Source organism: Stomoxys calcitrans, chromosome 1 (genome assembly GCF_963082655.1).
Source record: "Stomoxys calcitrans chromosome 1, idStoCalc2.1, whole genome shotgun sequence".
In the NCBI taxonomy this organism is placed as follows: Eukaryota; Metazoa; Arthropoda; class Insecta; order Diptera; family Muscidae; genus Stomoxys; species Stomoxys calcitrans.
Window position 1 is genome coordinate 150,447,289 of NC_081552.1, and position 25,019 is coordinate 150,472,307.

At 40.7% G+C, this 25,019-nt stretch overlaps 3 protein-coding genes across 10 annotated transcripts in view; all 3 read right to left on the minus strand.

Moving 5' to 3' along the window:
• LOC106092276 (calcium uniporter protein, mitochondrial) overlaps window positions 1-25,019 on the minus strand; it is a 642,340-nt gene that overhangs the window by 174,133 nt on the left and 443,188 nt on the right. The window lies entirely within an intron of this gene.
• Window positions 5,440-5,825, minus strand: LOC106094022 (larval cuticle protein 65Ag1-like). The gene is made up of 2 exons (XM_013261201.1): window positions 5,707-5,825; window positions 5,440-5,638 (listed from the first exon to the last, which is right to left on the minus strand). Exons 1-2 carry the CDS (start codon window positions 5,820-5,822, stop codon window positions 5,440-5,442), a joined length of 315 nt encoding a protein of 104 aa, XP_013116655.1. The 5' UTR covers window positions 5,823-5,825.
• On the minus strand, window positions 15,797-16,179 carry LOC106094021 (larval cuticle protein 65Ag1-like). The gene is made up of 2 exons (XM_013261200.2): window positions 16,064-16,179; window positions 15,797-15,995 (listed from the first exon to the last, which is right to left on the minus strand). The coding sequence occupies exons 1-2, from the start codon at window positions 16,177-16,179 to the stop codon at window positions 15,797-15,799; spliced, it is 315 nt and encodes a 104-aa protein (XP_013116654.2).

The window sequence follows — 25,019 nt, forward strand, 5'->3', positions numbered from 1 at the left end:
TCAGTATTGATGGGTCCGATGGTCATCATATATATTGGAGGGGATTCTCGGTACCTTCGACAAGAGTGCTGCAACCAAAACCATGACCACGGATCGATTAAGGTATTTGGGGCACTTGGAAAGTTATAAGTGTGCTTTGTCCCAACTAAAATAAGTGCAGAATTATATAAACAAAAACATAATTGAGATTGCTGACGAACTGTGTGGACTTTCCTTTAAAACAATGATGCCTCCATGTTGAACAGTTGAAAGAGGCAATTGCGACCCGTCAGGAATCACGTTAAAGATCTCTGGGTCATACTATCTAAAAGGGTTGTTGCAAAATACAAGCCATACAGGACGCTTATGAACTTTAAAGAGAGACATAGCACAAAAGTGGTATGGTAAAATGTCCACATACACTAGAACAAATCAATATCGTGCTAAATATTCAATTCATAACAAAGATACATACAATATATTATGAAAAATAAAAAAAAATGTGATGCACATATAAATATTTTTCATGAAACAAAATTTGAAATAATATTTTTTCCTATCAAAATAATTGCAAATGCTTTGAAATTTTATGTGATAATACTAAATAAGCAAAGAAACAAAATCAAAAAAGAAAAAAAATAATATTGCATTTTTATTGTAGTTTTATACAATGCATATATAATTATTTGTCTCGGGTATATCTGAATCTGAACAAATTCTTGCTAAACAAGCAAAAAGGCGTTAAGTTCGGCCAGGCCGAACTTTGGATACCCACCACCTCAGGTATATGTGTAAACTACCTTTCGTCATAATCCGGTGAAAAATGCATAATTTATGCCCCCATAGCATCAAACGGTCGCTAGCGACATTAGCAAAGGTTCTTGGACCCATCTTACTATTGTTCGCCCCAGTTCTTTTAGACATGGGATGCCCTCCAGGTGACCGCAGCCTTTTGGCTGACTACGGCGCAGTTTCCGAATTTAGATGTGTAGCCTTTGGGATAGCCTGTGCAGTGCATCTCCGAGTCCAACTGTTAGTGAGAGTATTAGGATAATTCGCACCAAGTCTCTTAATAAACCTGAAGGCGATGCGCCTTCTAATATTCCAACCTCTTGAAGAGCATGTTGGTTTACCAAGGAAGGCCGATGGCCCAGGCAAATTATAGGCATGCGAAGATAGAATGACCAAATTCTTGCTAAACAAGTAGAAAGGCATTAATTTTGGCCAGGCCGAACTTTGGATACCCACCATCTCGGGTATATGTGTAAACCACCTTTCGTCATAATCCAGTGAAAAATGCATAATTTATGCCCCCATAGCAGCTATATCGAAATATGGTCCTATTTGGACCAAATTCGGCACGGACATTGAGTGGTCTAATAAGTACAAGTCTTTGATCAATTTTTCTGTTCTGAACCATATACTGCACGGATGACGAAAAGCTTAACATAAGTCACTGTTTAAAATTTCAGCGAAATCAGATTATAATTGTGCTTTTTATTGGGCCAACACTCTAAATCAAGAAATCGGTCTATATGACAGCCTTATGCAAATCTGAACCGATCTGGACCAAATTGAAAAGGGATTTCGAAGGCTCTTACACAACTCACTGTCCCAAATTTCAGGAACATCGGACAATAAATGCGCCTTTTATGAACCCAAAACCTTTAATCGAGAGATCGGTCTATACGGCAGCTATATCCAAATCTGGACCGATCTGGACCAAATTGTAGAAGGGTGCCGAGTGGCCTAACACAACCCTCTGTCCCAAATTTCGGCGAAATCGGATAATAAATGCGGCTTTTATGGTCCTAAGACCTTAAATCGGCGGATCGGTCTATATGGGGGCTATATCAAGATATATTCCCATATAGCTCATCTTCGAACTTAACCTGCCTATGGACAAAACGGAATCTGTGCTAAGTTTCAGCTCAATATCTGGTGGACATGGCTAGATCCTCTTAGTATTTTACGACGATCAAGAATATATACACCTTACAGGGTCGAAAATGGATATTACGATGGTTGCAAACGGAATGACAAAATTAATATACCCCCATCGTTCGGTGGTGGGTCTTAAAATAGCGCTTGTTTTCGGATAAAAAAAGTGATTTGTGGACAATTGCGTGATGTTTGGGTGATAAATGCAATCTCCACCTTGACTACAAAAAAGCAACAAACGGACAAACGGTACGGAAGGGATACGCGGACAGACGGATTTAGTACAGGCAAATCAGGAGGACATTCTGAGTCAAACCATACTTTTTATCACAGCCACAGTAGGGGTATTGGGTACAGTTGATGTTTCAACCATAAACTCCATATCTGTATTTTGCTAACGTTTTTCATTCTAGGACTTAAAATCCTCAACTGGTTTTCTTAGAAAATATAGCATTCAACTTGGGACGTCGTGTCAGCACCAGTGCTGCCGTTTTGGTAGGTTCACACCAAATTTGGTAGCTTTTTATTCTCTTGGTAGGTTAGCAGGCTGACCTCAATTTTTGGAAGGTTTTTCCAAGTTAATTACTGAAAAAAACGCCGGGGTAACTCAAAATTAATTCACTTTTTCTCGTTTTGTGTATTCATTCAGAGTGCAGAATAAAACTATGGATGTCGAGGGTTATTGTTTCGTAAGTATGTTTAAATATTGACTATAACTGGTACAGGTATTAAGGGAGCTCTTACAAATTTCGTAGGTAGGTAATGCGGCTTTTGTGCGTTGTCTGCCTTCAATCGGAAGACAGGGCTAGGAGGCCGCTGCATACAAATATGGTCTGATCTGGTCTATACTGAGATCTTGAGGAATCAAAGCAATTCACTGCAACGGCGAAAATGGATAGCAAAGCGCATTTCTGGGCTCAGTGGCCGATGGCTTTATCCAAACTAGGTACGGTTATTCATTGAAATCGGGGCAAAAATACGACTTTATGAGCTCAATATATCTTATCGGAATATCGGTATAAAAGTGCAAATGGAATGGCAAAATGGACAACTATTCGGTGGAGGGTATAAAAACATATGCTGCATTTTTAATTTGTAGAATATTTTCTAGGTTTCGGTAGGATTTTTCTTAAGTTTTGGTAGGAAATAATTTTCTTAAGTGGCAACCGTTTGTCGACGTCTGGCTATTTTTCGATCAAAATCTTCTTATTGATAAAAGTCAGCTCTAAAGAAGCCAAATCGATCCATGTCTAGAAACAGCACCAATATAAACCAATCTCCCGATTTAGTGTCTAGAGGGCGCAATTCTTATTTCGATGAAATTTTGCACCATGGCGGTAGTCTTGTGCTTTCCCTTATCATTAAGTCAAAACTTAGTGTGGCCAGCACTTGTTTATAGAGTAGCATACCTTTATGGTATACTAGCTGACCCGGGCCCGCTCCGCTGTGCCTTCTTTTACTTTATATGGAACAAAAGTTTCCTTGGAATATTTATTTTCGACAACTAAAGATCTTTTAGTGAAATACCATGCTAACTTGGCTAACAGTTTAACAATATAAGTGCCTTAGTCTGAATCCCATATGATCTTTATTGGTGTACAAATTTAAGTTTGGATGTAAGGTGTACTCCATTCTTAAAATACTTCATTTAAGCCCGCTACTCTCATGATATCTGAATTAGGGGTGTTTTCGGGGGTGAGATGGTCCCCCAGGCACTTGGCCCTGAAAAAATATCAGCATCGTGCTCTTCTTTCAAAAACCATTTATTTAAACCCCATATTGCCATTGGTTTAGGGGAGTTTACACGATGAGGCGTCCCCCAAACACATGGCCCCAAAATAGGTTACCAAATTCGTTTTCTAATCTTTAATACTACATATTGGGATGGTCGAAAAATGTTTACGAAATGTGATTTGGGGGAGGGGTGATTCCCTAAATACATGGTTCTAAATTTGGATATCAAATTCGTATTCTACTCCCAAATACCTTTATTTGAGCCCCATATTGCAATGGTCAGTAAAAAATTGCAGTTTGTGGGGTATTTTGAGCCCCATTTTGCGATGGTCACTAAAAAAATTGCTGCTTGTGGGGTATTTTGAGAAAGGGGTTGACCCCCAGAAAATTGGTGCCGAAAGTGGGTATCAATTCTTGCTCTACCCCCCAATACCTTTCATTTAAGCTCCACATTGACATGTTCGGGTGGTCCCCCAAACACTAAGCCCGGAAAATTTATCAGCAACGCGCTCTATTCTCATATATCTATATATCATTTATTTGAACCCCATATTGCCATTGGCCTCAAAATTGGATATCAAACTCGTTTTCAAATCTAATTTAAACTCCTTATTGCAATAGTCAGCAAATATATCCGGTTTGGGGTATTGGCCCTTAAAACTATAAATATTCAGTTCCACTCTCTTTACGACCCAAATTGTCTTGGTGAGCAAATAAGTCCTATTGGGGGATTTTTATGGTGGTGGGACGTCCCCTAGACAGTTGGCCCCTAATGTTGATATCAGATACGTGATCTACTCCCAAATACCTTTAATTTAAGCCCCATATTTCCATAGTCGGCAAACGTGACCAGCTTGGGGGGTGTTTTGGGGGATGGGTGGGTTGGCCTCATAGACACTTTTCCCAAATATTGATTTTAGATACGTGCTTTACTCCCAAAGACCTTTCATTTAAGCCCCATATGCTATGGTCCTAAATTTTTACCCTTTGGGGATGTTTTTGGGGAGAGGCGGCCCCGTAAACACTTGGACCCATATTTGGATATCAGATTCGAATTCTACACTAAAATACCTTTTATTTAAACCCCATATTCCCATGGTTAGTAAATAAGTCCTGTTTGGGGGGTGTTTTGGGGAAGGGGGGACCCCCAAAAACGAACTCGCCACTGGCACTTGGTTCGACAATTGGATATCAGATTCGTTTTCTTATCCTAAATACCTTTCATTTGAGTCCCATATTGTCTTGATTGGTCTAAATATATATTTGGTAGGTTTTAGGGTGGGGAGGCCCCCCGAGGTACCCCATCCGAATTTGGATACCAAATTTTTATTTTTAGGGTACTATATAAGAGCACACAAAATTTCGCTTAAATCGCACAACCCATCTCCGAGATCTGGCGTTTCTGAAAATTAGGGTAAGGGGGAGGGTCCGCCCCCCCCTTCAGATATCAAAAAATGCAGCACCCTATTTTCACCACGGGGTCATTATGCACCATCTGTGAAAATTTCAAGAAAATCGGTTCAACCGTTTCTGAGTCTATAAGGAACACACAAACATACAAACAAACAAATCTACAAACAAACACAAATTGATTTTTATATATTAGATTTGTGGGAAAAGTGCACATATTTTGATCATCCCATTACAACTAGCCATTGAACAACATTTGAAAATGTTCCTTCCAGATCACGTCTAAACAGTTTTCGTAGTGGAAACACCAAAAGTTATGTTTTAAAAAACGAAACAATTTATTACTAAACAACTACTTTGGATGAATGGAGTTTCTTAAGCTTCAGGGGCAACGGGCAAATGGGCACCTTGGGGTTGGAAACCATTTTCATCGGCAGTGTAGGTGACTGTGTAGGTTTGACCGTCATCACCGATGTAGGAGTATTGACCTTTGACAGAGATGGCCTCATTTTCGGAGCCAATATTTTGCAAGTGTCCATCTTCTTGGGCGGTGATGCCATCACTGGTAGCGTAACTGTAAATTTAAAGCGATCATTATAAATCAGTACTCAACTCAATACACTGAGCACAATTAATATTTACGCGAAGTTGTAGGATTCAGGACCAACATCGGACTCGTTCTTGAGGACTTCAGCATCGGGGCGGGGAGCGGCCAAAGCGACAGCGAAGAGAGCGGCAAAAAGAACGATGAATTTCATGTTGATGGTTTTTGTTGTTATGTGACTAGTTTGTGTCAATAGCCGGATACGGTGTGAAGTATAACTTTGTCACCTCTAGTTTTTATAGTCTGAATTTGCTTTAAGCCATTAGCTGATTAACGATATGATCCAAAAAACCAGTCTCGTTAGATGTGGCCTTTAACTTAATTTAAATATCATTTGAATAGAAGAAGAGCAAAGCCTAGGGCATGCTATACATATTGCCAAATCCAAATTGATGGATGTTGAAAAGCGTTCTTCACAGAATAGACAACTGACTTGCAACTAATCATCATGGCATTTTAAAACAATTGCCAATATATGAAGATGTAGACAGAATCTCACATACACCCTTTCTTCGATTTGTAATATTCGCCTGAATGACAAGAATGACATGACTGCAAATGCGAACTTACCCATGAGCATTGCATTTAGGAATTGGGGCTCACATTTCAATGAGTGATGTCCAATTCAAGTTTAAGCTCAATGATAAAAGGAGGCCTTTTCATGACCGAGTCCGAAAGGCGTGCGTAGTGCGACACCTCTATGTGGAGAAGATTTTGCATGGCAAAGTACTTCTAATATGTAGCCAGCGTAGGAATTTTTTTAAATGTTTTCGCCGGGTTTCGAAACCAGGCTTTCAGCGTCATAGGCGGACATGCTAACCTCTGCGCTATGGTGGCCTCCATGGTGACATGGCTTGTACTACTAAATTTCACATGAACTTTCCATTAAGAAACAAGGGAAACTTCTCTCATATCAATGTGTGCAGTCCGATTAAACTTTAAGTTCAATGAGCCGGGTCCGAACGGCGTGCCGCATAGCGATACCATTTCAAAGAGAAGTTTTAACAAAGCATGATATCTCACAAATGTAGCCAGACTTTTTAAGGGGATAACCACCGCCAAATTTTCTCTGATGTTTACGCCAGGGTTTGAATTCACACTCATAGAAAAAATTTTGTTGAAAATAGCAAACGATGTCTGCTGACTGTTAGTAGTGAATTTTGCTGCTATTACAGCAGCAAAAATTCTGTTGTATTCTTAAAATGACTGCAGCGTAATTAATGATGGGTTTGTTAAAACAAAGTGAAAGTGAATTTTTTTTTTTAAATGAGAAAAATGTGGTCTTGGTCACACATCTACACTGATGTTACCTTTTTGTTGTTGTTGTTAATTGCACACGCTGTTTGTAAAAATTTTTGAGCACAAGCGGGCTGCGTTTTATGACATAGTTTAGGTTAGGTTGAAAAGAGGGTGCAGATATTAATTCATCCAATGCCACTATGTACATACACCTAAGCCAGTAATTGGCTTGCTGTGCGCTCTCAAAACTATAAAGTAACCTCTAAAAAAAAATAAGTTAGGAACTCCGTGCTACTTACAAAATCCTCAATTGTTTTCAATACCACTCCCCTAAGTTGGTTCATGTCTGGTATTGTGTCTCCACCTAAATGCCGGTATCTGTTACACGTGAAAGCAGGGGAATGACAAAGGAAATGCTCCAATGTCTCATCATCTTCCCCGTATGCCCTACACATGCTATCACTTGCCGCATCGATTTTACATAAGTGACCTCGTAGTCCTATGTGTCCCGTTATGATACCAATAGCTATACTGAACTCCTTTTCTTCCTTTCAGTAATAGCCTCGTCTGGATCCCCCCATAGGATTTTCGCCATCCTACTGACCGTTTCGCTGTTCCACAATGTTGCATGCGCATTTGTCTCTCACTCCCTTAACTCGGACTGCGTCGACCTTAAAGGATTCGGCAGTCCTGTGGCCTTCACCACCAAATCGTCTGCCCTTTCATTTCCGCTTACTCCGCTAAGGCCCGGCACCCAAACGATGCGGATTGTGTCATCCTCAGAGAAGGCGTTAATCTGCTTCTTGCACTGCAAGGCTGTTCGTGACCTTACCGTCCTGGTTGTTATTGCCCTTATGGCAATTTTACTGTCGGTAAAGATGTTCACACTCGATGTCCTCGTGTTAGCACCACATGACTTCACGCATTCCGTGATCGCCCGGATCTCCGCTTGCAGGACCATATTATGGTCAGGCAGTCTTAAACAGATCTCAGTCCCTGGGTTCTCAATGTAAATCCCCAGACCCACTCTGTCCTCTAGCTTTGATCCATCCATAAAACATGATCTTCCAGATGACAATAGTGGGGTTCCGTCAATCCAAGACTGTGCCGATGGCAGCAGTGCCTCGCACTCGACTTCATGGTTCATCTCAGGTATCTGATTGGAAACCTCTTCCCTTCCTTCCAGTTTTTCCATCGTCGCCTCGATTATAACGCGATGGTATGCATTGCTCCCATCCTCAATCCATTCTCCCATCGCCCTAAGTCTCATATCCACAGTGGCTGCCTCACACTTAATCTGTATGTCAATGGGTCGGATATCTGGAATAGTCTCCAGTGCCCTAGTGGGCGTGGTCCTCATCGCTCCGCCTATGCCAAGACAATATATTATCTGAACCTGTTGTATGGTCCTTATGTTGCACTTTTTCTCCATAGCAGTCCACCAAAGTATGGAGGCGTTAGCAAGTATTGGTCTAATCACGCTCCTGTAGAGCCAGTGGACTATCCTCGGATTCAGGCCCCATTTCGAGCCTACGGCCCGTCTACATAGTGCCCAACATCTGTGAGCCCTCTCAGTACGCTCCTGAATGTGACACTTCCAATTCAGTTTCCTGTCCAAGATCACAACTAAGTATTTGACCTTGTCAGATAACGAAATCGTCTTATTGAAGAAACGTGTTGCGTTAAGTTGGCCCACCTTTGTCTTCCTCGTGAACAGGCATATTTCAGTCTTCGTTGGGTTAACATTGAGACCTCTGGGTCTAGCTCGTTCGGATCCTTACCCCTTAGAAATATTATAACATCGTCTGCGTAGCAGACGGGTTCAAATCATGACATAGTAAACAGGGCCATCGTGATAGTAAGCAATACACAGCACTCATGCGCCATCAAATAGGTATGAAACGCTTTTGCGGCATTTCCTTGTTTAAAATACTTTTGCATTGTTGTTGTTCTACTTTACTGCATACGAGAGACGAATTGTTGTTGTGTTAAAAGGCAATATATCAGAAAAATCAAACAAATGGGGTTCCTCTCAAAAACGGAGAGTAAGAAGTGACAATATGTAAGTAGACCCAATAAAATATTAGCACATGGAAATTTGAGGAAGTTTCTTAAATAAGATGTTGACCAGTAGGCAAATGGAAATATGTTTCTCTCACAGGTAGTCCAAAAGAAATGTTGGCACAGCCAGATTTAAGGAATCTGGATATAAGTAGAAATGAGATACAAAGCCCGTAGCTATGACAGTGTGGGCATTAACATAGCAATAAAATTGACGAGAGAGTTATCGCCAATGTATACCAATGGCCGCAATGTCTATGTGTACAAGGATCTATCTTTCAGTAATATTCCACAAATTAAAATCTTCTTTGTAACATAATGTGTCGGCGCCCCGGTAGCCGAGTTGGTAGCGTACTTGGATTACCAGTGCATGGGGTCGTGGGTTCGATTCCCCGCCAGAAGCCTTGACCTGTCGCTACTGTGGTATCACAATGGACTTAAAATTGTCTAAGTTACAATGCTTATATAAATAATACCATAAAATAACAAGCAAACAATTATTTCATTTCAGCGTTTTTTTTGCAATATTTTAGCAGATTTTTTTATTAGAAACCGCATATTTTGTAACTCGAAATAGCAGTATGAAATGTTTGCTAAAACAACAGTAATGTCTGCCTTCCCTTTTTCAGTAAACAAAAACAGTTATTTTCGAAAATAATTTTAGCTGTTTTGAATAACAAATTGCGTTGAGTGCAGGCGTCCGGTGGCATTCGACACGACTAAAATAAGGGAAACTCTGGTGAGTGGAAAAGTGAATAAGAATTGTTACGTCAAGTGTTAAGGTGTCATTAGATAAGGTATATGTGGCAGTCTGCCATCAAACTCTAAGTGTCGTCCATTTTAATTCCACAGGAGTCGTTACTTGTAACCTTCAGTCTGTCAGCATGTTTTCCGATCAGACAGTTCAAAGTTTTTTTCTTTTTTTAGAATTAAATGGCGACCAAAAGGCGATGTTTAAAAATATTTTTTACATAAAAGCGAACTTCATTTTTGGAGAGCGTCCTTCATAAAGGACGATATGCAGGGAGTGCGGCTAATATAGACAAGCCTGCTTCATTTTCATCACTGTTTTACGTAAGGATTTGTTTCCACCAGTTGTAAAAGTAAAAATATTAATAGCGTTAACGTACAGTTAATTTTAAGTTAGTTTCCCTTGCTTCCTTTCTTGCCATGCTTGTCTTTTTAAACGTTTTGTCAATTTTTCGCTATTTGGTACAAAACGAGAACTTTTAAATTGAAAATGGATAAATATTATAGAATAACTGAAAATTTGTCTATTTGCGCTCTTTTACTTTGATCTTTAAAATCATTTCGTGATTTTTCGAATATGTATATTTTCAATGTCATCAAACATTTTAGAGAGATTTTGTCTTTAGAAAATATTTAATTAAAATATAAATTTCTCGACCTTCAAATTAATGTTACATTACATGGGAATGTGAATTTATTTATTATTATAAAATTTTAAAACAGTTTATTATTAGGAAATAAGTCTATGACTCTCTAAGATCACGGCGTTTTTATACCCTCCACCATAGGATGGGGGTATACTAATTTCGTCATTCTGTTTGTAACACCTCGAAATATCGTCATGACATTTTAAGTCGATCTAGCCATGTCCGTCCGTCCGTCCGTCTGTCTGTCGAAAGCACGCTAACTTTCGAAGGAGTTAAGCAAGGCGCTTGAAATTTTATAGAAATACTTTTTATTAGCGTAGGTCGGTTGGGATTGTAAATGGGTCAAATCGGTCCATGTTTTGATATAGCTGCCATATAAATCTATCTTGGGTCTTGACGTCTTGAGCCTCCAAGAGGCGTAATTCTCATCCGTATGTATGTGGTGTTTTGGTACCACTTCCAACAACTGTGTTGAGTATGGTTCAAATCGGTTCATAACCTGGTAAAGCTGCCATATAAACCGAAATTGGATCTTGAGCCGCTAGTGGGCGCAATTCTTATCCGATTTGGCTGAAATTTTGCATGAGATGTTAGGTATCACTTCCAACAACTGTGATAATTATAGCGCAAATCGGTACATAAACCGATCTGGAATCTTGACTTCTTAAGCCTCTAGAGGGCGCAATTCTCTTCCCATTTGGCAGAAATTTTGTACAACGGCTTCTCCCATGACCTTCAACATGCGTGTCCAATATGGTCTGAATCGATCTATACCTTGATACAGCTCCCATACAAACCGATCTCCCGATTTTGCTTCTTGAGCCCATACAAGGCGCAATTCTTATCCGAATGGACTGGAATATAACCAAATGACTTCTACTATGGACTTCAACATTTAATTCATTTATGGTTCGAATCGAACTATAACTTGATATAGCTCCAATAGCATAGCAGTTCTTATTCATCATTCTTTGTTTGTCTAAAAAGAGATGCAGCGCAAAGAACTCGACAAATGCGATCTATGGTGGAGGGTACATAAGATTCGACCCGGCCGAACTTAGCACGCTCTTACTTGTTAAGTCTGTAGCGGTGCACATTGGAGTAGGTCAATTTGCAATCCGGATTGTTTTCTAGAAAAAATGTTTGCCAGAGAAATAATGGGTAAAATTCAAAATTGTTCCATCTTTTGATTTGGCGCTTGTCCACATAAAGGGCACAATTCTTATTTAATTTGGTTAAAATAATTTACATGTTCCTCTGTTCCGACTTTCAACACCCATGCCAAATATAAGAAACATAAGGTAGCCTTCTTTTTATGGTAGAGTCTGAACTGCGTACTATGGCGTAAAATTTTTGGCGAAAGAATGTCGCAACGAGGGTTGCCGTTTATATTTCGGGATAAGACAACCCTTGTATTGCAATCTGCCAACTGGCAGCTTTATCGTAAAGCTTGACATTTTTGAGGTTATAGGTACTCAGAACGTTTTGACATACGAACGCTATTTGTGTTGTTTACAGAGCACCATCTTTTAGAAAAAGAATCAAGCCGATCGGTCTATAAATCACTGTTTGGCAAGCAATACAAAATTTGACATACTCGAGGTGGGCAACTTTCAAGCCCCACGCATTAGTCTCTAGATCCACTAGGTTCCTCAAATTTTGCATACTTAAACACCTCAACATTGACTGTGTAAAATTTCGTGTACAAATCTCTTTTCGTTCAAAAATTTCAGAATTATTTCCAAGATTTTTCGATTTAACAACACTGTACGACGTGGGTAGTGGTGTCGAAAGGCAGATAAAGTGATGCCGGGTATGTTCCACTGCTTCCCTGTCTCATCACTGTTGCATCTGACGTTGATTACTCTTGAGAAAAGATTTAATCCAAATTGGTATGACAAATAACGCAGGTCCTTGGCCGAGTTCCAATGTTAGCATTGAATAATTGGTAGTTGATATGGTTCACTCTTTGTTCGGGGTCGTCCATGGCTCGTGAAATAAGCCAATATTAATCTTGCCAGTGCCAGGCCATAGAGGAATAACTGGAAAAGAGAGAGCAGACGATTTCACAGTGAAGGCCATCAATAAACTTGGTTAACTCGAAGCCTTCGGGTCGACGCAGTCCGAGTTAAGGGAGTGGGCGACGGATGCGCATATAACCCTGTGGAACAGCGAAACGGTCGGCAGGACAGCGATCGTGAGAGGACGATCGAGAGAGGACGAGGCTTTTGCTGAAAAGAAGCAAGAAGGAGGTCAGTATAGCTTTTAGTGTCATTACTGGACACATAGGACTGCGAGCTCACTTATGCATGTATAGGTCATGTGGGGAAGATGATGAGACGTTGGAGCATTTCCCATATCATTGCCCGGCTTTCGCGTCTAACAGATACCGGCACTTGGATGGAGACACAATACCAGACATGAATTTTCTTTTTCGATGTTATTTTCTAGTATTTAGAGCGCACAACAAGCCGATACTGGCTTAGGTATATGTCCATAGTGGCATGGGCGGATTAATATCAGCACCATCTTTTCAGTCTAACCTAACCTAAATGGACTATTCTCTTCTATCATGGAGATAGTTGCCACAGTGTAGCTTGTATCTCATGCTGAAAGGAACCACATTCGGTAGTCCACTTCGCAGTACCTGCTCGAGAGGTTTCTCTGCAGATCTTGAGACTGCCGTAATGCATCTTTTAGTAAGTGAGTTATTCATAAACTTTCTTGAGGTAGTGATGCCCATAAAACCCAGCTCCCTCATGATTGATGTGGGATGTACATTATTAAAAGCACCTTCAATGTAAAGAAATGTTATCATTGTGTATTCCTTGACAGCGAATGAACCCTCTTTGTAGGCGACTAGGTCGTAAAGGGCTGTTTTAGTGGACTTGCTCTTACTACATGCATGCTGTTGGCGAGACGAACGATCTCCAGGGATCTTTGCCCTAAGATATGTTTAAATCAACCTCTCCGGGATCTTCAATATAAATGACGGGCAGCTAGCACGAGAAGATTTCGCTTTCGTGTGCTTTCGGATTGAAAATTACCCATCTATATCTCTATCCCAGAGGTATGTACGCCATTGCTGATACAAGCAGAGTTTAACTCCAAGCCAGGGAGCAAGTCCCTCGCATATTTTCTGTTTTCTGAATGTATCCTACAGCAATAGGTTTCAAGGATAGGGTCTTCTTTCCTCAGATGGCTCAGATATATGCTTTAAGGATCTGCAGGCGAACCAATTCTGAGTTGGTTTGGCGCCAGGACATGCTGATATAGGCGAGTCATAAAGGGACTTCGTGATATGCTTCTCCATTATGTCTATATCCGCCGCAGTTTCCACTTCCTTTTCCGGTTAAGAGGGGATATTCGTGCAGTGTGTAAGGGATAATTATCGCAATATGCCTTTTTTCTGTTTAGCCGAGGGACTACTCCTGCAATACTAAAACTACTATAATGATGATAGGAGACGCTGGGGTTTTCCAAAATTTTCCAGTCGCATATCGATCCGCTTATATCCTCCCATACCTTTTCCTGGTAAAAAAAGGTCGGTTTATTCCCTCTATTACAAACAGCCAGATTGAAACATCTACAATATTCCATAAGCAGCTCACCCCTTTCGTTGATATCCGAACTTCCCGCTATCTGGTGGAATGCATTGGGATCACTTCCTATAATGAGGCTCTTTTCCCTACAGAAACGACTTCAGCCAGCAACATAAGGATTGAAGGCGGTATCTTTAAATCGTGTGCCTTTTATAGCCAGTTAGTAATGAGACTTATTAATTGCAAGGCTGGCTGCTACTGAATCTTCAGTGTTCAGCGACGGACGAAGAAAAACATTTAGACTACTCTTTCCAAGAATACAGGGTCGTCGTTTACCATTCCCCGTACCCAGAAATTCTTGGTCCATAAAATATTCCTCCACACACCCAGGATCCTGAATAAGAACCACGTCAAATCCCCTGCCATCAGAAGAACCTTTAGTGCCGCCGGAGCGGCTTTACAATGGTGGAGATTTATCTGTAGAAACCGGACCATAGTCAGGATTCAGAATTTCAACCACTGTGGCGTAAGCCTCGTCTTCTGCGTCTAATAGGAGTTAATCTTCATAAGATTCTTCGATCTAGCCGTGATGAGTTTCCCTACGCATTCGTGGAGTTGAGAAAGCAGTGGAATACACCTTGAGCCCAATCTAAACTGATGTTCCAGCCACACAGGGCTTGTCGGGTCCCGTTTCGGCGCCTTCCCCTCCTCTTTTTTTCGTGGCATGGGGATTTTCAGTCTACTGCAAACCGCTAGACTTTAGAGATGTGGTCGATAGTTCCTCATACAAGTGTTCAGCAACAACTGCTGAGTCGTATCCTGATCCCGTAACCCCACAGCTTTCACACAGGGCTTGTCGGGTTCCGTTTCGGCGCCTTCCCCTCCTCTTTTTTTCAAGGCATGAGGATTTTCTGTCTCCTGTGAACCGCTAGACTTTGGAGATGTGGTCGATAGTTCCTCATATAAGTGTTCAGCAACAACTGCTGAGTCGTCTCCTGATCCCGTAACCCCACCGCTTCTAAAGACCTTCAGAATCCGTAAGATACAACTCCTTCAGACTTGTTGAGGTCTGTGAGACAGCCGGCATGTCTTCCATCGCCATCAGCCGCATCAAAACTACCAATCTTCCAGTCGGTGGTTGAAAGATTGGAATTAAATTCTCTTAGTCTTTCAAAAATAGATTCAGGATCTGAGGCGATCCTTGGTATCAAAGCTTGCGCCATTGGTCGAGAGGGAATATCTTCCTTCTTGACTTAATCTAATGCTGTGCTTGACCAGATCTCGCCAATCTTTTTTAGGACGCGACGATAAATTTCAATTGAATGTTGAGCTATATTTAAATCTGAACCGATCTCGACCAAACTTCTTAGATATTGTGGTAGTCGTCGAGGAAAGCGCTGTAAAAGTCTTGGGAAGATTGGTCAATAAATGCGCTTGGAGTGGCTTTAGAAGTGAAAATCGGGCGATATACACATATGGCAGCTATATCTATATCTGAACCGATTTTCCAATTTCGAGAGAATCGCGTAACAAATGTGCACTTTATTGCAATATTTCTCCTAATCGGACGAACATATATATGGGAGCAATAACTAAATCTGAACCGATTTTGGAGGAAACTTCTTAGATATTGTGGTAGCCGTCGAGAAAAGCGTTGAACAAAATTCGGGAAGATTGGTAAATAAATGCGCTACCAGTGGCTCTAGGTGTGAAAATAGGGCGATATACATATATAAGAGCTAAAGTTTAACGATATTAACTCCAATGTATTACCGTCCAAAGGATGTGCATACGCAGATTTCCTGAATAAATGAAGAGCCTTTAAACGAGTAGGATTTAATCACAAATAACTTTATTACTAAACAACTACTTTGGATGAATGGAGTTTCTTAAGCTTCAGGGGCAACGGGCAAATGGGCACCTTGGGGTTGGAAACCATTTTCATCGGCAGTGTAGGTGACTGTGTAGGTTTGACCGTCATCACCGGTGTAGGAGTATTGACCTTTGACAGAGATGGCCTCATTTTCGGAGCCAATATTTTGCAAGTGTCCATCTTCTTGGGCGGTGATGCCATCACTGGTAGCGTAACTGTAAATTTAAAGCGATCATTATGAATCAGTACTCAACTTAATACACTCGGCACAATTAATATTTACGCAAAGTTGTAGGATTCGGGACCCACATCGGACTCGTTCTTGAGGACTTCAGCGTCGGAGCGGGGAGCAGCCAATGCGACAGCGAAGAGTGCAGCGAATAGAACGATGAATTTCATTTTGAATGACTTTCAGTTTTCTTTGGTGATGACTGGCTAATGTCGATTGCTGGCAACTGTATGATGACCAACGTTTCTAATTCACTTTTTATATTCAGAGAATATACTGCTAGTTGTGGCTTTTTTGGAGCATGATAGTTTTTAACCACTAGCGCAGCATAGGTGCTTATCGATGTGACCTTTGCATTCATTCAAATCTTATTTAAACTGGTTTATCGAAAGCAATAACGAACTAGTGCTATCGAGAGGCTTCATTTGCTCGTCTTTCGTGCCTCATTTTAAATTCACACCTACAATTCGTTGCTATAGTCATTTTTTCTAGTTTTAATTCGCCTCTTCCTCCTGATCGAAGAGAATCACCTTCTTCTAAAATTTCGAGTATTCAAATTTGTCAAAGTTTCTTGTTATTCTATCGAAAACAAAAAAATAGTTTGGTCGTTTTTGCTCTCATGTTAAATGAATGAATGCTTCGCTTAGTATTAATCAAGTCTGCATCATATGCAAATAGGGTCTCATATTAATAAACCTCCGCAAAATGATCGATAACGGTGAAGTTAGAGTTAAACTCGTTCAAGTTTTGTGGGCGGCCATGTGAATGATTTTAATGAGATTTTAATCGTGTTAAATCTGAAATTTTTCACTCGAATGCCTCGAATGTGTCCGCATAGATTTTGACGTTGAGGTTATAGTAGACAGACCGGCTTTAAGTTTAACAAACTGTGTTAACCAAAAAGAATCTTCTTGGGCGCTGTGGCGCCAAGTGCGCAGTATTTGAAGATCAAGCAGGTTGAAACTGAGCACACCTTATAATCGAGAATTGTCAAATCTGTAAGCATTCTGGGTTGAAATGTCAGTCCAATTTGGGTTCGAGTGAGTCACTTTAATGGAGAAACAAACACATTGCCCAGAGAGTATTTCAACCATAAATCTAAGAATAGGACTGCATGACGTAACCGGTCTAAAGCAAAGTGGCAATCAAAATTTGACTTTTTTTTTTGCCAAAAATGTCTGATTATTTTGTGATTTTATCATTTGTTTCAATATCACCTTTGATCAAACGGTCGTGTTTTCAAGTGGTTTATTTACACGCTAGGAATATTATTTGTACTGAAGAACTCGAAACATATCACCTCACCGAGTACGTTGATTCTTTGGTCCAGCCATTCAATTTTGCCAACTAAATGCTGTGGAAGATCTGCAACTATTTCTTGTGGGAGTGTCAACACTCGCATTTAGTTATGATATTTTTATAACTACTAAAGCCAGATGATTCTTGTAATTTAATTGTTAAAGTAGTTGATTTTTGAAAATATTCAGACTGAGTAACCCTTATTATGTTTGCACACTTACATCGAACATATGGTCTGCGATAAGTTGGGGTGAGTTAAGATTAACCTTTCGACACAAGAGCATTTCAATTGTCCCACTGAGCCATGAGATGACTGGGGATCTCAGCAGTTATGAATAAAAAATGTTGTAGACATTTATAGAGGAGGAGATAGGCTTTCAGATAATATAAGTTGGTGGCCCATATCTAAATTTCCCATGAACATTCCATTAAGGAAGAGGGAATACTTCGCTCTTATCAATGAGTGCAGTCCGATTAAAGTTTAAGCTCAATGTCCTCCATTTTTGTGTGCCTAGTCTGAACGGCGTGTCATCACTTGGTAGAGAAGTTTCCTAACAAATGTAGCCAGCATCAGCAAAGGGATAGGTTAGGTTAGGTTTAAGTGGCAGTTTGCCACAGGAACAAAAAAAGGAAGATGCCTTCTAGTTCCTGCCGTTAAGCCATCCAAATCACAGACAGGTTCTCAAAGAAATGAGAACCTAAAGTGGAACTCCTTTTGACTGCCACTGCGGGACACACACACACAGAAGGTGTTCTATAATCTCCTCTTTTTCGATGTCCTTACAGCGTCTGCAAAACTCGTTGCTAGCAACCTTCAGTCTGTCAGCATGTTTTCCGATTAGACAGTGACCTGTCATGACGGACACAATGACTGAGACGTCTGTTCTAGCCAATGCCAGTAAGCGGCCACATAGTTTTGGAATGCTCACAGCCCACTCTTTGTGACCATCTATCATTCGTTGTCCTTCGGGCCTGGTCCTGAAAACTTAGCTTACATGTCGCTAGAGGCATACTCACAGATTCGAGTTTCCCTGGAATGTGCAAGGTAGTTCCTAGTCTCGCAAGCTCATCCGCTTTACAAATCCCTGGGATATCTCTGTGGCCCAGCACCCAGAACAGGTGAATTTTTAATGTTCAGCCATCTCGTTAAGAGACCTGCCACAGTCGAGGGCGGTTATTGTGTTCAGAAATACTTTCTCCATGCATTTAATGGCTTCCTGGCTGTCTGCAAATCGTCGTTATGATATTATAGCTTAGCCATTCCACCACTTCCTTAATTGCGAAGATCTCCGCTTGACACACACTGCAGTGGTTGGGTAACCTTTTCGATATGACCAGTTCTACATCTTTAGGGTACATCACAAAGCCCACCTGGTCGTCTAGTTTGGAACCATCCGTAAAGAAGTCTATGTAACTTCTGTTACCAGGGATACCGTAGTTCCAATCGGTTCTATCAGAACTGCCTGGAACATCTGGCACTGTATCAAGGATAACTCAGTGTCCGCAGCCGCCACATGACCAAAGGGAAAGCTCCCTTAGCCTCACGACAGTGGTTGCAGCAATTTGTCTAGCCACAATGTCCAGAGGCATAAGATGTAGCATTAAATTCACTGCATCAGATGGTGTCGTCCTCAGTGCGTCTGTGATTCACAAACAAGCTATTCTTTGGATCCGGTTAAGTGTTGAGCAGTAGGTGGATTTTTGAAGCGCCGTCCACCAGACCACAACACCATACAGCATTATAAGTCTGACAACTGCCGTATATACCCAATGCATGACGCGCGATCTAAGCCCTCAACTTTTGCCAATGGTTCTCTAGCAGGTGTATAGGGCAAGAGTTACCTTTCTTGCCCTTTCCAAAATGTTGGATTTGAAGTTCAATTTCCTGTCCAGCAAAACACCCAGGTATTTTGCGCTTTCTGTAAATGGAACATTCTCTTCTCCGAAGGACTCAGGTGGCACTGCAGGCAACTTGTATCTCCGACTGAAATGAACTACTTGTCTTGCACGGATTTATACCTAAAGCACTTTCGGTAGCCCCCTTCGCTGTTGCACTTAGAGCTTCCTAAAGTATATCTCTTAGAGTGCTGGGAAACTTTCCCTAACCACAATTGGGAATACGCGACCACTTTTACGCCTTTTTCTTCTGGAGACAATAATATATTTTTGATGGTTTGTTCATGATTGACGTCGGTTTTACATTATTGAAAGCACATTCAATGTCAAAAAATGTTACCATTGTATTGTCCTTGACAGCGAGAGAACCCTAGGTCGTGAACGGCTGTCCTTTACTATCTTTGCCCTAAGATATGTTTCTGTCAACCTCTCAAGAGTCATGAGCATAAAGGATAACAGACTAATAGGACGAAAATTATTCGCCTTCGTGTGGCAGGGTTTTCCTGCTTTGGGAATGAAAATGGTCTTCGTGATCCCCTTCCCACAGGTATATATGACATTATGATACAAGCAGAGTATATGTCACTAAGCCAGGGAACCAGTCGATCAGACACAGCTTGTAATTCAACCGGTGATACATCATCAGGGCCTGGCGACTTGAAGAAGTCGAAACTTCTAATCGCACAAAGAATTTTCTGCTCAGACACAATTTCCCCAATGGCCTCGGACGAATGCATATCAGTGACAACCTCTTCTGGCGCCACGTTGACCGTTGGAGAATTTTCCAACAAGTCAACGAGTAGTTATAGCGTTTCCTCAGCAGACATTGTCCATACATTCTTAGACTTCTGAATATACTCCACCGTAAAAGGTCTTGAGGACAGAATCTTCCTTAGCCTAAAGGCCTCAGATGTATCCTCCACGGAGCTACAGAATTCCACCCAGGATTTGTTCTGAGCCTTCCTTAACTCGCCAATATATTTTCTTAGCTCAGCCATATAGATGTCCCAAAGGCGAGGTGCATTTGTGGCTTTCGCTCAGTTGAAGAGTTTTCGGCAGTCCTTCATTAGACCAATCATTTCTGGGGTCCACCATGGTGGTAGCTGTTTGCCCCTTGGCTTGGCACTAGTCATTCAGGGCCTTCGTGATCCGCTTGAACATTATGTCCATACCCTTTGGAGTTCCACTTCCTTTTCTGGTCTAAAAGGGATAGACGTGCAGAATTTTTGGCGAAATTTATCCCAATCCGCTTTCTTCTGTTTAGCCTGGGGACCACTTCTGCAGTATTTCGTCCAAGGTTGAAAGTAATATAACGATGATCAGAGAAGCTGTGATCATCCAACACTGCCCAGTCGCATTTCCTTGCGCTTATATCTTCCAATACAAAGGTAATATTTTGTACCTCCTGCCTGTTCCTGGTAATAAAGGTCGTTTTATCCCCTTTATTACAAATCGCCAGATTGCAACATATAATATATTTAATAAGCAGCTCACCCCTTTTGTTGACATCGGAACTACCCCATATCTGATGATGTGCATTAGCATCGCTTCGTACAATGAGGCTCTTCTTCCATGCAGAAGCGGCTTCAACCAGCAACCTAAGGTTTGAAGGCGGCATCTACGAATCGTGTGCCATATTTAGGGAAGCCAGCCAGTAATGAGACTTATTTATCTAAAAGCTGGATACTACTAAATGATCAGTGCTTAGCGACGAAAGAAGAAAAACATTTAGACTACTCTTTGCAAGAATATAGGCTCTGTGTCTCCCATTCCCTGAGAAGATTAAGTCCCGGAATTCTTTGTCCACCAACCATTCATACTCACACCTATGGTTCCTGGATAAGAACCAAGTCAAATATCCCTGCCATCAGGACGTCCTTTAGCGCCGCCGAAGCGGCCTTACAATGGTGGAGATTTATCTGTAGAAACCGGACCATAGTCGGGGATCAGAACTTCCTCCACTGTTGCGTTAGCCTTGTCTTCTGATTCCACCAGGAGTTCATCCTCACGAGATTCGTTAGGTCTTGTCATGACGAGCTTCCGTACGCATCCAGGGGCAGATGAGAAAGCAGTGGAACCACTCATCCTCAGGACACTGGACACTTGCGGTGTGGACGATGCTTCACTAGCTGCTGCTGTTGGAGAACTTTTTGAGTTCCGTCCTTCCCAGCTGGCGCACACATTGAGCCCATTCTAACCGGATGATCCACCCACACTGGGGATAACTACCACTGAAAATCTTGTGGATGTTCCCACCAGTATTGGAACCCAGACATGCTAACCTCTGCGCCACGATGGCCCGTATCACGAATACTAATACCACCTTTAATCTATCTAACATTATGATGGCTATAACTTTTAAACTACCAAACTAATTTACATCGACCTCGTCATCGTAAACTGTTTTCGAAATATGCACAAAAATTATTAAAATATCAGAATGTCGCCTCGCCTTTTTTAAGTGTTTTATACCCCACACCACCACTGTTGATAAGTATACCCATCGACTCAGAATCACTTTCTGATTGGATTTAGTTATGTCCGTCTGTCTGTCTGTCTGTCTATCTGTGTACAGGTCGCAATTTTGCACCCGATCGTCTTCAAATTTAACACATTAGTTTTTTTGGCGTAGAGACGAAGCCTATTGAAATTGGAAAAGTTGGTCCAGATTTTGATATTGCTCCCATATATATGTTCGTCCGATTTGGACTAATATTTCAATAAAATGGTTAAATGGCTTGTTAATCTATTCCATCGGAATTTGACAGGAAGGATTTTCTCTTGACTCTCGACATTACTAATGAAATTCACAGAAATCGATTCCTGCACCTAGAGTTACTGAAACCGCATTTATTTACCAATCTTCCAAAAATTTTGTACAACGCTTTCCTTGACCACTATAATATCTAAGAATTTTGTTCGCAATCGGTTTAGATTTAGATATAGTTCACTTACATATCGCCCCCTTACTGTCAAAAAGATGTAAGTGCCAAATTTTGGGATTTTCAGTTTTTAATACGAATCGACAGCTGTCGTCTGTTTTCACCTTCTGTCGAACTTTCGTGTCAATAATCCAAACCGTAATAATTTAACAACAAAAACAATTTTAAAGTAAGTCCCATTTTAATATTGGTAGTTAAATACTGTGACAGCGAAGGGCACTGTGAGTTATCATAATGAAACGTTCTATATTTGGGAGTAGAGTACGAATCGGTTGTTTAAGTATTTGAGGGGGGGCCCACCCTTGAGCAAACCAGCAAAAGGAAATATTGGCCTACCGATACAATATTGGACTCAAATTTAAAGACTTTGGAAGTAACTCATATTGATCATCCGGGACAATATGGAACGCAAATAAAAGCAAAGTAAGGTCATATCCAAATTTGAGGATACCCAAAGAAACTCCCCACGACGACTTTGGAAGAATATTACGGATTTAATATATTTGGGACGAAGGGAGCGGAGCGGCCCAGTTTCAGCTATTCAGTCCACTACAAGTCTCCGATTATCAGTAAGTAAAAATACGTTAAGATCGGCCAGGCTTAAATTCGATAAAAAAAGCAATATAAATATTGCAAGAATTTTATTCGAGAAATCTTTATACATTTATACTACTATATCATATTACGTTCATATCTACACTATATGGGGCAAGGGCTTGAGGTTTCAAAAACAAATCACAGCTTCAAATTTGGATGAAATCGTGTATTAAGTACCGTACAATTTGGGGTCATTCTTTCTATTTTAATCGCAGATCGGTATATACGGCAGCTAAATAAGTCCGATCTGAACCATATTTAGAAAGTTTGTTGAGGACCCTTACACAAATCTCTGCGCTCATTATGGGCGCAAGACTATATATTGGCAGATCGGTCTATATGACAGCTATATCCAAATATGGTCTGATCTGGACCATATTCGGTCCGGATGTCACGAGGCTTTATACAATTCACTGTTCCCAAATCAAAGGATTCGGAGAATAAATGCGGCTTTTATGAGCTTCAGATCCTAAATCGGGAGATTGGTCTATACGACAGCTATATCCAAATATGGTCGGATATGGACGAAAGTTGGCATAAATGTGTAGGTGTCTAATATGACTCTCTGTTCCAAATTGCATTAAATTCGGCTTCAAATTGAAACTTCCAGCTCACTTTCAAACGGTGGTATTGATTGCACTTACCTCTAAATTACTTAAAACGAAAATACCGTTATCTTTATTTAAATGCACAAAAATTTTTCCACTATATGCATTAGCCAAAGATGTGAGACATACGTACCCATTATGTGGGAGTTATTTCGAAACCTGTGCCAATTTTAATGACACATACTGGGACATGAAATAGAACATCTCACGCCCTATATTGTAGAGATGTGACCAAAATTGAGGATTTTACTGCCTTAAAAGCCCATATCGGATGAAATATACATATTGGAGCTATATCTAAATTAGGACCGATTTTAATGAAACTTTGCGCACGTATTGGAACGTCAATTTAAACGTGTCATGCAAATCGGACGAAAATTGTGGCTTCTATAGCCTTAAAAGGCCATATCGGGTGAACGCCATATATGGGAGCTATATCTAAATCTGAACCGATTTTGATGAAATTTTTTAAATATGTTAAGACCAGTAAAAACAGTCCGTGCCAAATTTTGCGCAGATCGGTTGAAAATTGTAGCTACCATGGCCATTTAAGTGCAAATCGGGCAATACATATATATGGGAGCTATATCTAAATCTGAACTGATTTTTATGAAATTTTGCACACATATGTACCCCACAAATATAATACCCAATGCCAAATTTTGTAAAGATTGGACGAAAATTGTGGCTTCTACAGCCTTAAAAAGCCATATAGGATGAAAGATATATATGGGAGCTATATTTAAATCTGGACCGATTTTTATGAAATTTTGCACACATATGTAGACCTCAAATATAATACCCAATGCCAAATTTTGTATAGCTCGAACTAAAACTGGGGCTTCTACAGCCTCAAAAGTCCGTATCGGACGAAAGATATATATTTTTATGAAATTTTGCACACCTATATAGACCACTAATATCATACCCAATGCCAAATTTTGTAAAGATCGGACGAAAATTGTGGCTTCTACAGCCTTAAAAAGCCATATCGGATGAAAGATATGGGAGCTATATCTAAATCTGAACCGACAAAATCAAAAGCATTTGTCCTTGGTCAAAAAAAGTGACATGTGCAAAATTTCGTGACAATCGGACAACAAATACGACCTGCACTTGAGGCACCCCCCCAAACTTGGCCCCAACAGTGAATATCAAATTTGTTTTTGAATCTCAAATACCATTTATTTGAGCCACATATTGGCATGGTCGGTAAATTTTTACCCTTTGAGGGGTGTTTTGGGGAAGTGGCGGTGCCCCAAATACATGGTCCCACATTCGGATATCAGATTCGTATTCTACTCCCAAATAACTTTATGTGACCCTTATATTGCGATGGTCAGTAAATAATTGCTGTTTGTGTGGTATTTTGGGAAAAGGGGTAGACCCCCAAAAAATTGGTCCCGAAAGTGGGTAGCAATTTCGTGCTCTACTAGCTAATACCTTTCATTTGAACCCCACATGGACATGGTCGGTATATATGCCCGATTTAGGGGTGTTTTGGGGAGTGGCGTGGACCCCCAAACACTTAGCCCTGAAAATATATCAGCATCGTGCTCTATATCTACAATATTTTGGGGGATGGGGCGGCCACCCAGTGACTTGCCCAAAATACCTCTTATTTGAGCCCCATATTGCAATGGTCAGCAAAAGCTTCCTATGGAGGTG

Bases quoted from the DNA above. Each gene is read 5' to 3' on its own strand.
- LOC106094022 (XM_013261201.1), bottom strand. From the start codon at position 5,822: ATGAAATTCATCGTTCTTTTTGCCGCTCTCTTCGCTGTCGCTTTGGCC. The intron at 5,639-5,706 runs GTAAATATTAAT...TTAAATTTACAG, and splicing joins CCTGAATCCTACAACTTCGC to TTACGCTACCAGTGATGGCA.
- LOC106094021 (XM_013261200.2), bottom strand. From the start codon at position 16,179: ATGAAATTCATCGTTCTATTCGCTGCACTCTTCGCTGTCGCATTGGCT. The intron at 15,996-16,063 runs GTAAATATTAAT...TTAAATTTACAG, and splicing joins CCCGAATCCTACAACTTTGC to TTACGCTACCAGTGATGGCA.